Source organism: Pseudochaenichthys georgianus, chromosome 18 (genome assembly GCF_902827115.2).
Source record: "Pseudochaenichthys georgianus chromosome 18, fPseGeo1.2, whole genome shotgun sequence".
In the NCBI taxonomy this organism is placed as follows: domain Eukaryota; kingdom Metazoa; phylum Chordata; class Actinopteri; order Perciformes; family Channichthyidae; genus Pseudochaenichthys; species Pseudochaenichthys georgianus.
The window spans coordinates 22217697-22235388 of NC_047520.1; the positions used below are offsets into that span (position 1 = coordinate 22217697).

General features: G+C 40.7%; 1 protein-coding gene across 1 annotated transcript in view; it reads left to right on the forward strand.

Annotated features, from left to right (window-relative positions):
* Positions 1-4969: 4969 nt before the first annotated feature.
* LOC117463734 (PC-esterase domain-containing protein 1A-like) overlaps positions 4970-17692 on the forward strand; it is a 53764-nt gene continuing 41041 nt past the window's right edge. The window contains exons 1-4 of the mRNA XM_034106131.2: positions 4970-5048; positions 9536-9634; positions 9818-9897; positions 15625-15857. Coding sequence (XP_033962022.1) covers positions 9559-9634; positions 9818-9897; positions 15625-15857 — 389 coding nt within the window. The 5' untranslated portion in view covers positions 4970-5048; positions 9536-9558. The remainder of the gene's footprint in view (positions 5049-9535; positions 9635-9817; positions 9898-15624; positions 15858-17692) is intronic.

Here is a 17692-nt window from a genome sequence, read left to right on the forward strand (position 1 = left end):
TTCACCGCTCTTAATCTATTACCCTATCAACACAGATAGCGGCAAGCTACAGGCAGGCAGGGCCCCGACATGTCCTAACACGGCTTGTTGGAGCTCCTGCCCCCCCCCACCCCCCTCCCTGCCTGTGAGCCCACTGTGCTCTGATGTGTGAATTATGTGTGACAATGGCAGTTGTTAGCCACCAGAAAATGACACCAGTAATGACAAACAGATGAGAATGCTGCTTGGGGTCTGGGTGCTGTGGTTGGCGGGACGTTGCGGGGCTTGCTGCTGTGAGGAGCGGACAGTGTGAGCTGGATTACTGGTGTCATTTCCTGGTTGCTGCGTGGAGTCTGTGAGACAGCAAGACACCGTGGAACTCAGCCGGAGCAGACACATACACTCACAGCCAGGCACAGTGTGGCGAACTGAGTGAAGATCCCGGAGCCGAGGCTGAGTGAGTGAGTGAGTGTGTGTGAGGAGCTCCACGGATTGGTCCATTTGGTCGTCGTTAGGTCACTGTGACCAGGAAGAAAACAATGGAAAAGAGAAATGTCCAACGAGGCGTTCTGGGGCAGCACAGACAGGTCTTCTCGGTGTTAGAGTTTTACTCCCTACAGCAGTGACCACCAACTGGCGGCCAGCGGGCCACATCCGGCCCGCCAGACATTCTCATCCGGCCCACGAAGGGGGTGACTGTGGCGTTGGCGGAGTGGTTACTGCATTCGCCCCCCACCCATTTCTTTGTTTACAACGTCTCGTGAGTAAGGTGAAGTACCGGAGTCCAACAGAGAGGCAGCAGCTGCGGGACAGTAGACTGCGTACTGCGAAACCTTCCCTCCCCTGAAGAAGAAGTGATCCTTCGTTGTGAAGAGTCTGGTTAATGCGCTCCGCACCACAGCAGTAGCCCCGCTGCGACACAGTCCAACAGAGAGGCTGGAGCTGCGGGACAGTAGCCAAGAAGCAGGGTTGGGTTGTAACGGAAAACATAACGGCGTTACGTAATCAGAATACAAAAATCAAGTAGGCTAACTGTATTCAGCTGGCGTTACATTTGAAAAACGAGTAATCTGATTACAGTTACTTTCGTAAACCTGAAGTGAATACATTTTGGAATACTTATTGGAATTATTAGTGGAAAAGTTTCCTCACAAAATGTAATATTCATTACCGGCAGAACTGTGTGCACACTGCACAGCGTGCAGCATGTCTGTGAGCGAGAGAGAGATGCAGCGTGTCTGTGAGCGAGAGAGAGATGCAGCGTGTCTGTGAGGCCCCGCCCCTGCACGCAGATGAGAGAGAGAGATCTCTTTTAAAATATATTGAAAGTTAGAAACGGAGATGGTTGGATAAAATGTGCAAGATAACGTTTATGTATCATTTCTTTATTGTCGAAATGATGACATTTCATAACGGGATGAAATCAAAGTGAATGGCCTGCTGCTGCTGAAGGCATGGGGCAAGTGACTGGAACAAGTTTTAAAAGTTATTACATCGTTTCAGATAATAAATAATAATGATAATTCATTCTATTTAGGGGCGCCTTTCAAAGCACCCAAGGACACCTTACAATTCATAACATATTCCAAGGAAAGGTTTTAAGACAGTAAGAACACAGTCCGGGTGATGTGTTTTATGGGGGGTGCAGATGAGAGCTGTCCAGAATGACACCAAGATGTCGTGTTTGAGTTCTTGATAAGCCATGAAAACAGTAAAATACGTGTCTCCTGTTCACCAAAACATACCCATCTGTTATGGAAAAATAAAGTATTCTAAAAGTAATCTGAATACTATTTATAAAATTCTGGGCTATATAAAAATCGCTGGCCCGCGATAGTCTATTGGTTACATTTCGGCCCTTGGACAAATGTAGTTGGTGATCCCTGCCCTACAGGGTGCACTTTGAGGGGCTGTGACTCTGCAGACCGTGACATGCATAAAAAGCTACATAACACAAGGGGACGGGTGATAACCGCAAAGCATGACATGGGACCTTTTAAGTGTCTATTAACTCGGGGAAATTCCCTTAATATATTGAAGTTGGGAGTTATCAGTAATCAGAATATTTAGTTTGACCCAGACGCGCTCGCTGTACCACCATCAAGGTCCAGGTTCCGTTTTTTTGCACAATTCTAAAGATGCAAAATACATGCAATAGGTTATAAAGCTACATTTCAATGCAGAGAGGAGGGTGTCCTCCTCTTTTCAACAAAGACATTACGTTATTGATATTACTCCTCACACGTAAACACTCAATGAAGAAAGTTCCGATAGCACAGAAAATCTATACAGACAAAACACCCAAGCAAGCATACATTGTAGTAAAGAAATGAGGTACTTTGAATTCCCTTTTCTGAGTGGTTAAATATGAGTGAATGTCGTTTGATAAAATGCCGTGTGCTCGTGTGACGGAGGAACACTTCTCCTGTGCTGGCATTACATGTGTCCTCTGTGCTGCAGGGGGAGTTTTCCTTCGAGCAGGACTGCCTGGTTGAGGGGGGTCGTCTGGGTCCCCTGACTAACGGCACTGGGTACAGAGAGGTCCGGCAATACCGCTCCGACCACCACCTACTGAGATTCTACTTCCTGACACGGATCTACTCCCCGTACATGGAGAGCATCCTGGAGGATCTGAGGGAAGGACTCAAGCCTGATGTGGTGATCGTCAGCTCCTGTGTGTGGGACATCACCAGGTAATGCAGCTCCACTCTCCTCAGTTAGTAAGGGGGGCTTATTCTTTTCAAATAACTCTAATCAAGAAAGTAGATTTCACAAAATGTCAAACTACTCTTCTCAAATGAAGATAGCAAGTCAGAGCCTTGGCAGGATGCCAGTCAGTCACCTGTCACCTGTTCCAGCTGATTCACTGACACGATGACTCGGAACCAGATGTGGTTGTGTGGCCTTGCAGATGTTCTGTTACTAAAGAGATGAATTCTTGATAGTACCACCAGTTCAACTGACCTGCTGGATGTTCCCTGCCTGCATGCTGCCACTGTGTGTGAGAACAGCCCATTAGCTACATGTGAGCTAAGGGTGTTCTGCATCGGTCTGCTCAGCCTCGTGGAAAAGAAATGCAAAAGAGAGTTTTTGATGACGCCGAACCTTTCATCCTTTCATCGATCGTTTATTATCAAACACATTATATGCACTTCTGCATAGGGAATATTCAAATTGACAAAACAAGTTCCCCCGGGGGATTAGAACGTCTCCAGCTGCTGGCTGGAGCCCTTTATTTACGCAGTGTGTATGAAACAGGTGGTTGCATAAGGAGTAGAAACACTGCTAACACAATGCTTAGCAAACACTTTCTGTAAATACATTTCTACTCGTCCCAGTTGTGGTGGAAGTTCACTTGTAAATTGTAATGCTGGTACGCAGATGTTGTTAGCTTAACAGAGATTGGCTTGCTCATTTCCCCTGTATGCATTCTTTATGTTAAGCTGCTGGCTGGAGTTGCATATTGTTGTTACTCTGGTATCAGTCCTCTCATACTGTAACTCTTTGCAATAAATCAAATAAGCAATATGTTTACATTTGTATTTAATTGTGCAATTGGGACAATACACTCAAGGCTAGCCAGCTTTGAGGACATGGTCATGTCTCGCACATTTTATCTGAGATTTTAGGGATTTTAGCAACATTGTCTGAGTGATTCTTGGTTTGGATGTTATATGTTTTCAGTATCAAATATTTTTAATCAAGTATTTTTAGGCAAGAAAATAAATATGTATTTATCAGAGTTTTGCTCCTTTCAGACCTTTGAGTAAACAAAGAAATGTTGACATTTAAAAGCTGTGAATAATGCAACTATAATTGGTTCAGGTTCCACATTGTGATGGCGAAACCGAGACACTAGAATGGGACCTGGCCTAATGTCATTGGTGCTTTTCAGAGTCAAAATGTCTGGATGAAGGCAAAATAAAAGGCAAAATAAAAGCTATGCACAAACCAAATATTACTTAAATATATCAGAATTAGAATCAGAAAACCTTTATTCCTCCCACAGAGGGGAAATGTGCATTTGTTACAGCAAGAAAAGAGCCAAAGACAGCTTAATATTAACTATAGGAAGCATGCATACAAACATATTAAAGATAAAAAAATGAAAAATATTACACAATTTAGAAAATACACATCTTGTAACAGTTTCGAAGATATTGCAGCCATATGTTGCAGAGCTATTAACGGCATATATATATATATATATATATTGCACATAATTGGTATTTCACAACAAGGGGTGTTATATGGCATAGTCACATAGTGTTGTTGTGTGTGTGGGGGTCTACCAGGGGCCGTGGTGGTTATATAGTATGACCGCTGCAGGAAGGAAGGACCTGCGGTATCTCTCCGTGAGACACCACGGGTGGGGGGATAATAAAGAGGCATTCATTCTTTATTCGGTTAATTATGGGCTGCAAAAACTAAAGGTGGAAGAACTACTCAGATTATTTGCTGATGATTTCCAAATGGTACTTAAGTCAAAGTACAAAAGTATTAGCATCAAAAAAACTTTGAGTAGCCTACCAACAGTAAAAGTACGTGTTATGCAGACTGCTCCATTTAAGCACCAAATATTTGAAATGATTGTAGCATAATTATTGATGCATTAATGTGCTCATTATTCCACTTGGTAAAAGTGGGGTTAATTTGAATTACTTTAAATACTACTGTGTAGCTTAACCTATATTAATAATATATAATAATGCAATAATTTATATATATTTTGTATTAAATATCTAAAGCAAAAGTAGCAAGTAACTAAATCTGTAAAATAAATGTAGTGGAGTACAACATGATTTGACTACAAAATGTAGTGGAGTAAAAAAGTAGTATAATATGGAAATACTCACGTAAAGTACAAGTACCTATATGTTTTACTTAACTACAGTACTTTTACTTTTACAGTACAGTTATATATTCCACCACTGAAAAAAACAAATAATAGACCTTATTTGAGTTTTTCAGGCGGAAGGGGGCCGATCTGATTGGATCAGGTGTGTAGGCTGCTTCTCTTCGACCCGCGCTGCAGACACTTGGGAGTGCAGCCCCAAACCCCGAAAACGGTAAGATTACAAGTATTTTATACATTTAAAAAAAGTTTACTTAAACAACATTTTCAGTAGGTTAATAACAGCTACTTTTTAAACTCTATGCTATTATATTAACAGTCGCTTCTGTTGTCGTCACCACAAAGTGTCGCGTGTTCATTTAATTAACACGTTTTGTTTTGATGGAATATGGAAATCATATATTTAACGTTTAAATGCGTTTTTAATCACAAGTCACGTTGTACAGGTGTTATGCAACGCCATGATGACGTGATAACCTTTTGTGTGTCCCTATTAGCATTTTCAACCAGTTTTTGTGTTTTCACGTAGGCCTACATAACCTTTAGCTAGCTTACCTAGCTACCCCATGGATGTAAAGAGAACTCGGTATCCTGGAGCTACATCCGGGTCTTTACCATACTGTCTAAAGCAGTGGCGGCTGGTGGAAATTATTTTAGGTGGGGCTATTGTAATTATACGGAGCCCCCCTGGTGACATTGGTGAGAAAAATATTAATACGTGGCCACGTATTAATAATGCGTGGTCACGAATTAGTTATTACGTTCCCACGCATTAGTAATTCGTGGAAACACAATAATTATTACGCAATAACTAAATCCACATAGTCCAGATAATTATAATGATATTCTGCAATCCCTTGCAGTTAAGCAGAGTGTCATCCTTAGCAAAAGGCACTTGATTCGGCTGCTGAAAATGCACGGTTTGAAACGTAGTTGAGTAAAGTTAGAACGATATTGGCAGATTCGGATTTCACGGATCAATAACTCATGAACAAAACGTTATTCAGACACAAATGACGTCTCCTAAGTACCGTGGTAAGGTTGACAACGAACTACAATCACATGTTGATCAAAGAAAGCCAATATGCGCCGTCCTCGCTCCGAGCTGGACACATTACATTGGTCTCTATCTGCAGCCGGAGAAGAAATGAGTGCTCAGGGACCGTCTGCAAAGTGCAACTCCGAAAAAAGAGAATATAATATTCAATCACTTCACTATTCTACAGTATATTACTACTAAACTCATTACACACATCAATAGTCTTCTGTTGCTCATACTACATCAGAGAGTTTGGAAGAATATGGTTTGGAATAATGTTTTTATTATTATTATGTATTTATACTGTATAACAGTAGCGTTAATGAAGATGATGCCATATTTATTGAAGATTTTACAATATAGATATTCACCAAAATAATTAAAAAGCACATTCTTCCAAACTCTCTGCTGTAGTATGAGCAACATGAGACTGGTGATGTGTGTAGTGAGTTTGGTAGAAATATACTGTATAATAGTGAAGTGATTGAATATTATTGTATTCTCTTTATTCGGAGTTGCACTTTGCAGACGGTCCCTGAGCACTCATTTCTTCTCCGGCTGCAGAAAGAAACCAATGTTATGTCTCCAGTTTGGAGGATGGTGCGTATTGGCTTTTTTTTTTTATCAAAATGTGATTGTAGTTCGTTGTCAACCTTACCACGGTACTTAGGAGACGTCATTTGTGTCTGAACAACGTTTTGTTCATGAGTTATTGATCCGTGAAATCTGAATCTGCCAATATCGTTCCAACTTTACTCGACTTTTTGTCACTCAGTCATCAGTTTCTATAGACTATCTGGATTTAGTTATTGCGTAATAATTATTGTGTTCGCACGAATTACTAATGCGTGGGAACGTAATAACTAATTTGTGGCCACGCATTATTAATTCGTGGCCATGCATTATTAATACGTGGCCACGTATTAATATTTTTCTCACCAATGTCACCAGGGGGGCTCCGTATAATGGTGAATAACCCCTTAAATTATGATTTCTGGTGATGTTAGAGATATGAGAAGACTGATCAATAATCATAATCATGATCATGATCATAATCTTCAGTGTGGTTAGCTATGAATCTTCCAAAACTTCCAAATACCTTGTCCTGGACATAGTTTCTACAGTAAACTGTGCAACAGTACAGTAGGCCCACACAAACTGCAGAACAGCGGTTCTGTGGAAGACACACTTAGAAAAACTTGTTATGTATCTGAGAAAAAGAGGTGAAGACACATTATGTAACACATTGATTTGGCCAGCTCGGGTATTGATGATATATTGTATAGTGTTTTATTACAATTCTTATACTGGGAAAATATTGTAACACATTTAAAACATGTAGATTATGCTAAATAATCGATAACATTACATTTTTCTAAAGATATTGACTGAAAAAAATTATAATTTAAGAATAATTTGAGAGCCCTTGGATATTTTAAAGATTATTTTGAAACCACTTTTTTTACAACTTTTATTTACATTTTTCTGAGGACATTTTCTAATCCATATTTTAGGCATGAGTCATTAGAAATGTCATAGGTGGGACACAAAATGTCCTCCAATTCTGGAGTGACCCATATATACTACAGGGTGTCCGCGGGGTCTTAAAAAGTATTAAAAGTTGATAAATCAATTGGCGAAAATTAAGGCTATTAAAAAGTATTAAACGGCAAGGTATTACGTTTTGTAGCTTGTTTTCAATAAGTATATAAATGGTCCAAAGAGGTTGTATTCTACAGTGTGCTTGAATGTAATCATTGCGTAGGTGTGTAGTAGGGCTGGTTTTCACGATTAATTTGCATTTTTACTTTCCTACGGTTTGTAAAATGGCTGAACCGAAAAATCGCGATTTTAAAACATTTCTAGACTCCGCAGATTTGTTTTGCTTTAAGGGACTCCGTAGTAGCTTACTCTCTCACTTTCCAGAACGCGCACAAAACTCAGCCACATTGCCTGTGACTACCCGATCTGCAGCTCTGCCCGATCTGCTGTTGTTATGCTGTGTTCGTTGTTCGTTGTTGAGCATAACAGAGGACTCAGACATTGTACATTACATATATAACTAAACACGCCTTTTCTCCTCCTTATCTCTTTCATGACTTTTCATTTAATATGGTTTTGAACGCTGTAATCAATACTCAAGACAGGAAAAACTTCAAGGCTGGTTTCATTTCTGGTAGTTCCGGTTGTTGTCTCATGCTACCCACGTCTGTAAACGAACGTATTCAAATAAACTGTACCTTCATTTAATATTCAGCAATAATAATATCTCGACGTCTATACAGTAGTTGTAGTGTTGAAATCAGTAGGTTTCAGTGTGCAACACTCCGTGTCATATCGCTACTAAATTCACCTCTATAGTAAATGGTATATTAGCCACATGCTAAATGCTAACCGGAGATGAAGGATTTTCAGAATAAAAGCTTAACAACTGCGCACGACAACTTCTGTTTTTTCAGTATAAAACAGCATTTAAACTGACGGTATGTCTAAGGTAGTTTATGCCATCAAAAACATTGATTTTAATTTATAACACTGTGCGCATGTGCAGAGCTGCAGATCGGGTAGTCACATAGCCTACTACAATCACATTCACAGCTTCACCGACAGACGTACCATAAAAATGTCCACGAACACAGATGAAGAACTCATTCCTAAAAAAGGTGCTACTTCAGTTGTATGGAAGTGGTTCGGGTACAAGCGGTCATACATAGAACAAACAACTGTTCTGTGTAAGGTCTGTAGAAAGACAACTTCCTAGAAAGTTAAAGGGATGTTATTTTGTTTGAGGGTATTTTTTTATTATTCATTTCATTATCATTATTTATTATCTGTTGTATTTCATTTTACAAGTTTTTTCAGGGATGGCCTACAAGAGATTTTTTTTCCAGTTTGATTTAAAAAAAATCTTTGCACATTAATGACAGCCAAGTGCCGTGGTGCTGTTTTTATTTTATTTTTTTTATTCTTGAACAACTGATTTGTTCACATAGGCTTAGACTACTTGGTAATCTCATTTATTTGTATTGTGTTAATAAAGAAAATATGTATTTCAATTTTGCCTTGGTCTGGTTTGTTTAGAAAAAAACAGAAAAAAATCGAGGTTTAAATCGAAAATTGTCCATTAGTTAGAAAAAAATCGAGGTTTTTATTTTTAGGCCAAATCGCCCAGCCCTAGTGTGTAGTGTGATTCTGTGTAGTTTATTGATGGCATCCCGTTGGGTTTGACGTCATCTGAACAGGATGAGAGCTCACTGCTCGCTAGCGCGCGACGGTCCGTTTACGCCGGTTGTTAAACAACATCGTTATGGGGAAATGCAAGTCTGCGTCCAAATGGTTGGAAGATAAGGAGGAAGCACAATCAATAATGTATATAGTGAATGTGAGGTAAACTGTTAAAGGTTAGAACTCAAAGTGGCGATGAGGTCTTAAAATGTATTGAAAGGGTCTTAAAAAAGGTCTTAAAAGGTTTTACATTTGACTTCAGGATTCCTGCATATACCCTGTACCAACACTTAATCTTCGATTAGGATGGAGTTGTATCCAGACATTGAAGTATTTAAGAACAGAGTGAAGAGACCTTACTTTAGACTGATGGAAAAATGGTACAAAAAGTCAAATATGAAATGGTAATACATCTGTTATGCCTTCCCAACCACCAGTCCTGTGAACAGACACTGAAGCCATGGATACCTTTGTAATGCAGAGTCAAGCCAGGCAGCTGCTACACAACAAGTTTGTGTTGGTTCTTGGAGGCTCAGGTAAGAGACATGAACAGACAGTCTTTACCAAACACTGAATCTTATAGGAAAACTGCTTCACACCTTCTACACCCTTTTAAATCCCTCACTGCTCTGTCCCTTTTCAAGTTGTTGTTCTTTAAGGGTTTTCAGATACTTTACTGTATGTGAGTAAAACCTGTTGCATGTGTCTTTTGATTTCAGTGCAGCGCTCAATGTACAAAGACCTGGTTCTGCTGCTTCAGAGGGATAAGTTCTTAACTCTGCCTCAGCTCAAGTCCAAAGTAAATCTTTCCACTCACATGAAACTACACTTACAGAAGTAGTCATACTTCACAGCCTGCTGTCTTTTGTCTAACATCCATTCCTCATTGTGTCTTCATCAATTAGAAACAAATTATCTTTTTTTTCAAGATTCAAGGCTTCATTGTCATGTGCACAGTAGCTACAGTGTATATATAGCAATGACAAACTGAAGTCACAGGCTCCTCCAACAGTGCAACATGGACATATATACACAAAGAGACAAGGTAGAAAGTTAACAATATAAATGAAATCTGTTCATACTATTTTTTTCTTCTTTCTAAATAGACTACTTAAAGGTCCCGTGTCATGGCCATTTCTACTGATCATAGTTCCAGTGTTGAGGTCTACTAGAATAGATTTACATTGTTCAATGTTCCAAACTCACATTGGTTTCTCAAACACCATCTCTGTATAGTATGTGTATTCACTCTCTGTCCTAGGCAAGGCAAGGCAAGGCAAGTTTATTTATATAGCACTTTTCAACACAAGGCAATTCAAAGTGCTTTACAAAAAAATAAAAGACATTAAGCATTAAAAAAGAAAAGCTAATAAAATAAACATTAAAAGAAAAAATATATGGATAAAAGTTACAGTGCAGTTTAAGATATGAATAGTTCAATTAAAAGCAGCGACAAAAAGAAAAGTCTTCAGCCTGGATTTAAAAGTAGTAAGAGTTGCAGCGGACCTGCAGGTTTCTGGGAGTTTGTTCCAGATATTTGGAGCAAAATAACTGAACGCTGCTTCTCCATGTTTAGTTCTGACTCTGGGGACAGAAAGCTGACCAGTCCCTGAAGACCTGAGAGATCTGGATGGTTCATAATTTAGCAGGAGGTCAGAAATGTAATTTGGGCCTAAACCATTCAGTGCTTTATAAACCAGCAGCAGTATTTAGAAATCTATTCTTTGACACACAGGAAGCCAGTGTAAAGACTTCAGAACAGGAGTGATCCACTTTCTTAGTGTTAGTGAGGACTCGAGCAGCGGCGTTCTGAATCAGCTGCAGCTTCCTAATAGATTTTTTAGTGAGACCTGTGAAGACACCATTGCAGTAGTCCAGTCTACTGAAGATAAAAGCATGGACAAGTTTTTCCAAATCCTGCTGTGACATTAGTCTTTTAATCCTAGATATATTCTTTAGGTGATAGTAGGCTGATTTAGTAACTGTTTTAATGTGACTGTTGAAACTCAGGTCAGAGTCCATGACTACACCTAGATTTCTGGCTTTATCTGTTGGTTTGAACATTGCAGACTGAAGCTCAGCGCTAACTTTTAAACGTTCTGCCTTGGCTCCAAAAACCATTACCTCAGTTTTATCTTTGTTTAATTGAAGAAAGTTCTGACACATCCAGTCATTTAATTTGTTCAATGCACTTACTCAGTGTTTGAATTGGAGCATAGTCTCCTGGTGAAATTGTTACGTAAATGTGTGTGTCATCTGCATAGCTATGGTAACTTATTTTGTTGTTCTTCATTATCTGAGCCAGAGAAGAGGCCCCAAGATGGAGCCTTGAGGAACCCCACATGTCATATTTGTCAACTCAGATTTGTATTTACCTATAGAAACAAAGTTGTTTCTGTCCTTTAGGTAGGATTCAACCCAATTTAGAACTGTTTCCGAAAGTCCCACCCAGTTTTCCAGTCGGTCTAGTAATATGCTGTGGTCAACAGTGTCAAACGCAGCACTGAGATCTAATAATACTAACACTGAAGTTCTGCCACTCTCTGTGTTTAAGTGGATGTCATTAAAGACCTTTACAAGAGCAGTCTCAGTGCTGTGGTTTGGACGAAAGCTTGACTGGAACACATCAAAACAGTTTAAATGCAAGAAATTATTCAACTGTTGAAAAACAACTTTTTTGATGATCTTACCTAGAAAAGGCAGGTTTGATATGGGCCTGTAATTGTTCATTACTGAAGCATCTAGATTATTCTTTTTTAAGAGCGGTTTAATGACTGCAGTTTTCAGGGCCTGTGGAAAAATACCTGAGTGAAGAGATTTGTTTACTATATGAAGTAGTTCTGAGGCCATGCAAGGCAAAACATCTTTGAAAAATTCTGTTGGAATAATATCAAGGCAGCAGGAGGAGGATTTCAGAAGTTGTATAATGGCCTCTAGGTTTTTATCATTAATCTGATTGAATTATGTCATGGTGCTTGAATTGATGTTAAGTGGACACAGAGGAGACACATTTGCTGTTCCTGATGCAGAGGCACTGACTGCTTGTCAGATTTTCTGAATTTTGTCAGTGAAAAAGGCAAAATCATTGCACGCCCTGGTGGATAGAAATTCAGAGGCTACTGGCACTGGGGGGTTAGTTAGTCTGTCGACGGTAGCAAACAAGGCACGTGCCTCAAATTAATTTTTGAATTAAAATGATCTACTAGCTCATTTACTGAGGTGTTAGCAGGGGCAAGTGTGGTAGAAAAATTCTGAGTAAACATTTCCCTAGTATTTTCAGTTAAATATCGCTTTGTGGTTACCTCTTTTTGAACATTTGTGTGAACAGAAATAGAGCTCTCAAAGAAAACACAGGAATGGTCAGACAGTGCAACATCAGTCACCACAACCTTAGAGATATTCAGACCCTTTGAGATAATTAAGTCCAGAGTGTGCCCCGTATTGTGCGTGGGCTCCGTCACATGCTGAGTCAGTCCATAGCTATCAAGAACACAAAACAGTTCTTTAGCCCCTCTGTCCTGGGGGTTGTCAACATGGATGTTAAAATCACCAACAATGACTAGACGGTCAAAGTCAATACACACTATAGACAGCAGTTCAGTAAAGTCATCAAAAAAGCTTGCACAGTATTTGGGTGGTCTATAGATATTTAGGAACAGAGCTCGAGAGGAGCATTTCAGCTGAAGGGCCACATATTCAAAAGAATCAAAGTTTCCATACGATGTCTTCCTGCATTGAAGGGAATCATTGAACAGAATAGCAACTCCACCCCCTCTCTTATGCATTCTTTCCTGACTCATAAAACTAAAGTTGGGAGGGGTTGATTCGATAAGAACAGCTGCACTGTTATTTTGTTCAATCCAAGTTTCTGTTAAAAACATAAAATCGAGATTGTGCTCGGTGATAAAATCATTGATTAAAAATGTTTTTCCTGCCAAAGACCTGACATTTAATAAAGCTAGTTTAAGTTTGTTAAACACACTATCAGTCAGGTTTTTTGTAACAAGCTGTGGCTGACATGGAATCACTGCTAAATTAGATAAACTCACACAAACGTTTGAGCACTTCCTGTATCTAAGCTGATTCACCGCTCTTAATCTATTACCTATCAACACAGATAGCGGCAAAGCTACAGGCAGGCAGGGCCCCGACATGTCCTACACGGCTTGTTGGAGCTCCTGCCCCCCCCACCCCCCCTCCCTGCCTGTGAGCCCACTGTGCTCTGATGTGTGATTATGTGTGACAATGGCAGTTGTTAGCCACCAGAAAATGACACCAGTAATGACAAACAGATGAGAATGCTGCTTGGGGTCTGGGTGCTGTGTTGGCGGGACGTTGCGGGGCTTGCTGCTGTGAGGAGCGGACAGTGTGAGCTGGATTACTGGTGTCATTTCCTGGTTGCTGCGTGGAGTCTGTGAGACAGCAAGACACCGTGGAACTCAGCCTGAGCAGACACATACACTCACAGCCAGGCACAGTGTGGCGAACTGAGTGAAGATCCACGGAGCCGAGGCTGAGTGAGTGAGTGAGTGTGTGTGAGGAGCTCCACGGATTGGTCCATTTGGTCGTCGTTAGGTCACTGTGACCAGGAAGAAAACAATGGAAAAGAGAAATGTCCAACGAGGCGTTCTGGGGCAGCACAGACAGGTCTTCTCGGTGTTAGAGTTTTACTCCCTACAGCAGTGACCACCAACTGGCGGCCAGCGGGCCACATCCGGCCCGCCAGACATTCTCATCCGGCCCGCACGAAGGGGGTGACTGTGGCGTTGGCGGAGTGGTTACTGCATTCGCCCCCCACCCATTTCTTTGTTTACAACGTCTCGTGAGTAAGGTGAAGTACCGGAGTCCAACAGAGAGGCAGCAGCTGCGGGACAGTAGACTGCGTACTGCGAAACCTTCCCTCCCCTGAAGAAGAAGTGATCCTTCGTTGTGAAGAGTCTGGTTAATGCGCTCCGCACCACAGCAGTAGCCCCGCTGCGACACAGTCCAACAGAGAGGCTGGAGCTGCGGGACAGTAGCCAAGAAGCAGGGTTGGGTTGTAACGGAAAACATAACGGCGTTACGTAATCAGAATACAAAAATCAAGTAGGCTAACTGTATTCAGCTGGCGTTACATTTGAAAAACGAGTAATCTGATTACAGTTACTTTCGTAAACCTGAAGTGAATACATTTTGGAATACTTATTGGAATTATTAGTGGAAAAGTTTCCTCACAAAATGTAATATTCATTACCGGCAGAACTGTGTGCACACTGCACAGCGCTGCAGCATGTCTGTGAGCGAGAGAGAGATGCAGCGTGTCTGTGAGCGAGAGAGAGATGCAGCGTGTCTGTGAGGCCCCGCCCCCGCACGCAGATGAGAGAGAGAGATCTCTTTTAAAATATATTGAAAGTTAGAAACGGAGATGGTTGGATAAAATGTGCAAGATAACGTTTATGTATCATTTCTTTATTGTCGAAATGATGACATTTCATAACGGGATGAAATCAAAGTGAATGGCCTGCTGCTGCTGAAGGCATGGGGCAAGTGACTGGAACAAGTTTTAAAAGTTATTACATCGTTTCAGATAATAAATAATAATGATAATTCATTCTATTTAGGGGCGCCTTTCAAAGCACCCAAGGACACCTTACAATGCATAACATATTCCAAGGAAAGGTTTTAAGACAGTAAGAACACAGTCCGGGTGATGTGTTTTATGGGGGGTGCAGATGAGAGCTGTCCAGAATGACACCAAGATGTCGTGTTTGAGTTCTTGATAAGCCATGAAAACAGTAAAATACGTGTCTCCTGTTCACCAAAACATACCCATCTGTTATGGAAAAATAAAGTATTCTAAAAGTAATCTGAATACTATTTATAAAATTCTGGGCTATATAAAAATCGCTGGCCCGCGATAGTCTATTGGTTACATTTCGGCCCTTGGACAAATGTAGTTGGTGATCCCTGCCCTACAGGGTGCACTTTGAGGGGCTGTGACTCTGCAGACCGTGACATGCATAAAAAGCTACATAACACAAGGGGACGGGTGATAACCGCAAAGCATGACATGGGACCTTTTAAGTGTCTATTAACTCGGGGAAATTCCCTTAATATATTGAAGTTGGGAGTTATCAGTAATCAGAATATTTAGTTTGACCCAGACGCGCTCGCTGTACCACCATCAAGGTCCAGGTTCCGTTTTTTTGCACAATTCTAAAGATGCAAAATACATGCAATAGGTTATAAAGCTACATTTCAATGCAGAGAGGAGGGTGTCCTCCTCTTTTCAACAAAGACATTACGTTATTGATATTACTCCTCACACGTAAACACCTCAATGAAGAAAGTTCAGATAGCACAGAAAATCTATACAGACAAAACACCCAAGCAAGCATACATTGTAGTAAAGAAATGAGGTACTTTGAATTCCCTTTTCTGAGTGGTTAAATATGAGTGAATGTCGTTTGATAAAATATGCCGTGTGCTCGTGTGACGGAGGAACACTTCTCCTGTGCTGGCATTACATGTGTCCTCTGTGCTGCAGGGGGAGTTTTCCTTCGAGCAGGACTGCCTGGTTGAGGGGGGTCGTCTGGGTCCCCTGACTAACGGCACTGGGTACAGAGAGGTCCGGCAATACCGCTCCGACCACCACCTACTGAGATTCTACTTCCTGACACGGATCTACTCCCCGTACATGGAGAGCATCCTGGAGGATCTGAGGGAAGGACTCAAGCCTGATGTGGTGATCGTCAGCTCCTGTGTGTGGGACATCACCAGGTAATGCAGCTCCACTCTCGCTCAGTTAGTAAGGGGGGCTTATATATGGACTCTGTCTTCATTGATAGAGGGTTCACATAAAAGACAACCTTATTATTAAAGCCAAAGAAATTACCATGAAATAAAGAATTGCAGGTAAGCGTATTGGTTAGTTTAAACTTCCAAAACATGTTATAGTACTTTAAATGAAGATAGATATTACCAGCAAAAGTGTGACTATTTGTATTTGTACCGACAGTAATACAACCTTATGCTACTTATCACCTGATTCAGCGTCAATGAGCGTTAAAGGGGCACCGAAGACTGCTCTTAAAACATTATCAGTGATTTCATCTCATGAATGTGATTAGATGTACATCTTGCGTTTTAAATGAATGACTTTACATCTAACTGTATTACAATAGCATTATAGCACACACCTATCCATAAGTACAATATTTTAGCCACCTCAATGGGTGCAATCCATCCAATTGTGACAACATGACAGAAAGGAGGGGTTTAATAGCATGGTGGACAGAACTCCTCCTCGTTTGAAGGTCCATTGTGTAGAGTTCTGGAGACCCATTGGCAGAAAGGAGTGAGATATTTACCATTTTGTTTTCATGTGAAACTTAGAATCACTGTTTTTACCATATTGTACCGCCATGTTTGCAGTGTGGTTCTGAACTGACAAACGGCTGGCTCTAGAGAGGGCTTGTTAACATTTTTTACATTTCTGTCGAGGATACCGTATGTGTTCTGGATATGATTAGGTGGTGCCACTAAATCTTACACTGCTCCCCTTTAATATTCACTATTGTGCATGAAAGATTGTATTTGTGTGTTAAACATCATTCTAGCTTTAAGTTTATTTGAGTTGTTCTGGCAAAGCAAACACCATATTGTATTAAACCAATACCAATTGTAGAAAAAATCATGGACAGTTATAAAACAGCAATGCGGATTAAAAATGAAACGAAGTATTACATAAGCTTTTACAATAACAGTTGAACATAATAAAGCGTTTCCTTTCACAACAAGAGAACATTTCACCCTCTTATTTTCCTTTTTATCAAACCTCTTCTTGCACACATTGTAGTCCAAGGACTCTCAGTCTGCTTCAGCCTCTTCTTAAGTCTCTTTGGCAGGGAAGTCTTAATCTACAACGTAAGAATAGACTTTTATTTTGTTACATGCATGAACAGTGACTGTTCTCCATCACATATTACAATCTTGAGTGCAGAAATAGCCTCTCCACTCCTTTACTGTGGACAGGGGCTGTGGCTGTGGGTGCGATACAGCTCAGAGGAGAAGATTCTCTCCTCTGGGGATTTGGTCTGGAGTAGAGCAAAGTGAGAACAAAGAAATGTGTTCTTTAAAACCAATAGACTGTGCTGCTGCTGGTGGAGCAGTAAATGTAACTGATATAGAGTATCTTCAGATCAGGACTTCTCAGTCTGGTAGAGGCAGTGAGGCATGAGGTCAGCTGCCTCACTCTGTCATCTCCTCTCAGTCCTCAGAACACACTGCACACACACTGCACACACACTGCACACACTGTCTGGGAATCAGCTCCTTCACCCAGAGAACATTAGAACACATTTCAATAAAACAGTTTTTGTTGTTTTTAAAAAGTGTTTCGTGTGCATGACTTGATTCTGGAGACTTAAGAACAGCATCTTATAGAAACCAATACCTTCCAGTGACCTTGACTATGCTGCCTTAACTATAAGATATCTTGAGCACAGTGACCTCAACATGACGGCTTACTCAGGAATGTTGGGTGGGAAATGTGGCCACACTCTTCTATAACATGAGAAGATCGACCTTAATTGATCCCAATAGGGAAGTCCAGC